Consider the following 4399-nt stretch of genomic DNA (forward strand, 5'->3'; position numbering starts at 1 on the left):
TGACTTTGCATGTCGTAGAGTGAAGAAATTGCGTAAACATGAAATAATTGAGGCTTTTACTCGTCACTTGAGCGGCTAACACTTGCATAAATAATGGTAAGGAACATCCTGAGCCAGAGAACAAGTGATAAAACTCAAGCTCAGAGATACTCGATGGTTGGATCCTACTTTAGAACGGATTGTTACGGTCACCCTTCGGCAAAACTAAGAAAGCAGCTGCGATACCAAGATTGCCCCAAGCAAGAGCATCGTGTAGATTGTGAATGTGTCCGTCCACTTTTGCCTCGAGAAAGGGTGATTAAAAAGACCCGTTACAAGGTGCTAAAAGCTCAATGAGAAGTGATTTAGCCATTTTACTCCAAAACGGCCAGCGTTCTACGTGTAGTTCATTATTGAAAAATTTGAACCAATAAACATGTAACAAGTTTTCGAGTGCGTGATTTTTTTAATTCTCATTACTAGGGGATTTTGGTGAAAAACTCTATCGCAGGTTAAGCATAGGTCACAATGGCGTAAGGGCAGCATACATGCTTGTATTATAGACTTCATTTCTTCCGTTGTTAGAAGCAGGAGACACTGGCTTTATATTGTTTACAGGGCTGCTCGGTGGGTACGGTTGAGAGGGCCATCTGTAAGGTGTTATGGAGCGTCCAGTTGATGGTCCAGTTATTCCTCCATACTGTGGGCTTGGTGGACCATTCCATGCTCCAGGTGTAGAGGAGGGTCCTTGATTAGCGGGCGAAGTTGGTGATCCGCTTATTCCTCGGTCCTGTGGGCTTGGCGGACCTTGCCATCCTCCATATGCAGAGTACGGTCCTTGGTAAGGGGGCGAAGATGGATTTCTGTATGTTATTCCTGCCTGTGGTGGGTATGGCTGGCCGCGCCACCCACCAGTGGCTTCTGGGCGTCCCTGGTGGGCAGGGAAAGTTGGTATTCCATTACCTGCTCCCATTTCGGGGGGATATCTGCTACCCTGCCCCTGTATGGGTGCTCCTGGGTGTCCTAGATAAGGAGGGGAATTCGGCAGCTGATTTGTTATTCCTGGGGCCTGTTGACTTTGCTGTGGCGGCATCCACACACGGCTCGGTCCTTCCACTGAACTGCTTACGCATGCATCACTGGCTTTTTTACCTAAGTAGAAAGAATGAACGAAGGCTGAGACATATTGTCATTCATATATCACATCGGAAATCACCCTTTAAATAATGTCGCTTGTTTAAAATACCTAAGAGTTAGTATTATGCACACATTGCAATGGCACACACATATAGATAACATCTGTTCGAAGGCAAACAAAAAACTGTATTTCCTAAAGAAAAAACTGGAACATGCCACACCGGATGTAAAACTAACGGCTTACTAACCATTCATACGACCGGTCTATACTAGTAGGCCAGTATTGTGTGGTCGCCTCACCAGAAGTTTTTGTGGACAAAAATCGAGAGAATACAAACATTAGCAGCCCGTTTCATATGCGGCAAATACCGGCGCACCCACTCCGTCATAGTTTTGTTAATGTCCTGCGAGCTTGAGTCTTTTGAATATCGCAGGCGCAAAGATCGCCTCAAATTTATTTGAAGATTATAAGCGGGCAAACAAAAATAAATAAGGGTTTATATTTTCAGCCTCCTGGAAGGTGTTGTGGTCGTCTTAATAATAGTAGAGCTATTCAACCTTATTTCACCCCCACGAATGCTTTCCGCCTCTCCATTTTTCTAGACACAATAGAAATGTGAAATAGTTTACCTTATGCTGTTCTCCAACAAACAACGTGAATGGATTTCGAAGACGCGTTAGACAGTTTTCTCCGTAAGGATGCGCGCTGAATTCTGTTGCGAGCATTTATTCGTCGAGTTTTATGCGTATAGTCACTGTTTGTTTCTTATTTTTATTATATTGGTTATTCATCTTATTCCTATGTGCTACTGAACGTTGCTTTTTTGTGCGAATGTTATGTATTATGTGACACCCTCCCTGTAATGACCTCAAGCACGGGGTTGACAGTATCAAACAAATAAAAAATAAGTAAATACACATGTTTTAATTAAATTATATTTCATATAATTTTTGTTCAGCGAGAAAAGTGAAAAGAAAATGTCTACTTACTGCTGCATCTGTACAGACATTTTTCGCAACTTGAGAAGCCGTTAGCATTCTCGGCACAAAGTTTCCGCTGAAACATTTTGCAAGTGTTTGTCATGGTATCGAAATACCAGTGCCGTGAGCTTCCCCAGCATTGCCTCCCATTAGGCGGCAGGCTGCACAGGATCTTCGGATGTCGTTTTTCTGCAGGTTTGCAAAGGTAACGTCAATTACAGGGTGTTGTACAAAAAGCGAGAACGAAACAGCCAAATTGAAGTTGTATTTTGGCAAGTGGCAGTTGGTTATTAGAATATCGAATAAGATCACAAACGGGATATAGCCTTGGGGCATCACGAATTTTCAGGAAGCACCCAGGAATTCATCGAAGCATTTATCAAAAGGGAGAATAGTGCATTAAACGATGGAACTCTATCGCGACGGCCCACTGTGCTTTGCGCTCGCACTTAATGCGGTATCAAAATATAATATTCCATCGCTATTGAGTGTGAACGTTACTAATATAAAAAAGCTGAATTTTGATGTTTTTCAAACCAGCGGAAACACACGTGCTCACCGAGTGATAAGGCTAGTGAACAATATTCGTCGCAGATATAAAATGATAACTGAAATATACTTCACTTTTTTTTCCTTTAACGAAGTGCTCGTACGATGTCACGTTCATGTGTAGTTCGGTCTATTATGTCTCGTTATTGTGAGTGATTAGCCCGTAAAGTATTTGTGGGCTTAGGAGTTGTCGATTATTCTTTGACGCGAGACATACAATATGTAGTTCGCGTATTTAATACATCAAGTGATTGGAATCATGGTTGGAGGAGCCCAACGTCTGTCCATTACACATGCTTGATAATAGCCCAAACCATTCAATGTTTCTCGCGTAAGATTTGGGTGAGGCTTTAAAAGCATTACTCGAGAATTCCGTATCGTACCGCGGTCTTGGGGAAGCACAGTCCCTACAGGTAGATTTATATACAAAATAGCTTTATTGACACAAATATACGACGACATATCTTATACTCACGTTGACAGTGCCTCAGGCACTCTAGTTCATACCGGAAGTTGTTGGCGCCACCTCCACATGGTCCATAGGTAAACATTTTGCACCAGCCTTTTGTAGGGTCAAAGTACCAAGCGTTAATCGTTCGGTTACATCTTCCAAGGTATGGTGGCTTGAGGCACTTGCTTGGAGCCTTTTTCTTTCCCATTGAGAACAATCCGGCCAGTGTAGCATCTGCGTCCGCATGGGGATGTGCTTGTTTAGTTCCCCCAAGAGAGTAGGATATCAAATGCTATCTTGCTAAGTGAATGCCTACGTATAAACAAAATACCGAAAACTTGTGACTTTAAAGCGTGTTCGCACCTCTTAACGAACGAAAATTCTTAGCTTCGGTCTCCTAGATATATTTATGGAACTTATTAGGCGTTAAGAAAAGCGTCAAAACGCACAACACGTACGAAGAATTTATACACTAGCCGAGCCTACAAACAGAAAAAAAATATTGGAGCCAGTGCTTTACTGGCTGCGAAAAACTGGGCTGGACCAAATAAAAGCGCTTGTTCCGCTTCCCCCATCAAAAATAAGAAACGCTAGGTTCTTCGAACGGGCTCATTAAAACATTAACTCAGAGGAAAAGAACCTGGAGTACTCAGCGTATGTTGTTTGCTGATAACTGTTAAGAATGTTTAAAATGCATGTAAATGTGGGACATGTAGGTGCAGCTAAATAGTCGTAAACAAAGAAACAACATTTTGGAGCAATAATATGCTTTATACGTGCCAAAATTCGGCGCCTTTGTTGTCTGTATCATTATTTGTTTGCCCGTGTTTTCTTAGATTTTACGCTGCTGTTCTCAAGATCGTATCTGTGTGAATTTCTTTAAAAAATTCTAACTGAAGCTACATGACAAGAACCGTTGGCTGGTTTGTATGCATCAGCTAATTCTCAAAAAGTAAGATGTCTTCTGTTTGTGCCTGCGGTTCTTAGAACATTGCGTACCTGTGAACATACATTTTCGTTCCCAACCTAGAACAAGTACAAACGATACCATCGCTGGAAGTCACTGGCGAAGCCAGGGGGGGTCTTAGCCCCCACCCCCTGCCAAAATTGTTCAATTTTGCATGTGTCTATATAGAGGCACACATACAAACGCTCGCATGAACATGAAGTATGGCTGGGCCTGCCCAGAACATTACTAATACGGCCAATATCAGACTTACCATACACAAACGCGGCGGAGATCAGAAGGACGAGAAAGCTGCACGAAGGTTTCATTGTTCGCCATTGCCTTCAAAGTGTTTT

General features: G+C 42.5%; 1 protein-coding gene across 1 annotated transcript; it reads right to left on the minus strand.

The window, feature by feature from the left end:
* Positions 1-444: 444 nt before the first annotated feature.
* LOC119374027 (papilin) lies at positions 445-4399 on the minus strand. Its single transcript, XM_037644081.2, has 4 exons — positions 4318-4399; positions 3122-3331; positions 2107-2286; positions 445-1131 (listed from the first exon to the last, which is right to left on the minus strand). Exons 1-4 carry the CDS (start codon positions 4370-4372, stop codon positions 503-505), a joined length of 1074 nt encoding a protein of 357 aa, XP_037500009.1. The 5' UTR covers positions 4373-4399; the 3' UTR covers positions 445-502.

The sequence above is a fragment of the Rhipicephalus sanguineus genome, chromosome 11 (genome assembly GCF_013339695.2).
Source record: "Rhipicephalus sanguineus isolate Rsan-2018 chromosome 11, BIME_Rsan_1.4, whole genome shotgun sequence".
NCBI classification, from domain to species: domain Eukaryota; kingdom Metazoa; phylum Arthropoda; class Arachnida; order Ixodida; family Ixodidae; genus Rhipicephalus; species Rhipicephalus sanguineus.

Excerpts from the sequence above, each read along its gene's own strand:
- LOC119374027 (XM_037644081.2), bottom strand. The coding sequence starts at position 4,372 with ATGAAACCTTCGTGCAGCTTTCTCGTCCTTCTGATCTCCGCCGCGTTT. Across the intron at positions 3,332-4,317 it reads CTCCGCCGCGTTTGTGTATG|ATGCTACACTGGCCGGATTG; the intron begins GTAAGTCTGATA and ends ATGCGGACGCAG. Across the intron at positions 1,132-2,106 it reads ATGTCTGTACAGATGCAGCA|GTAAAAAAGCCAGTGATGCA; the intron begins GTAAGTAGACAT and ends CTTTCTACTTAG.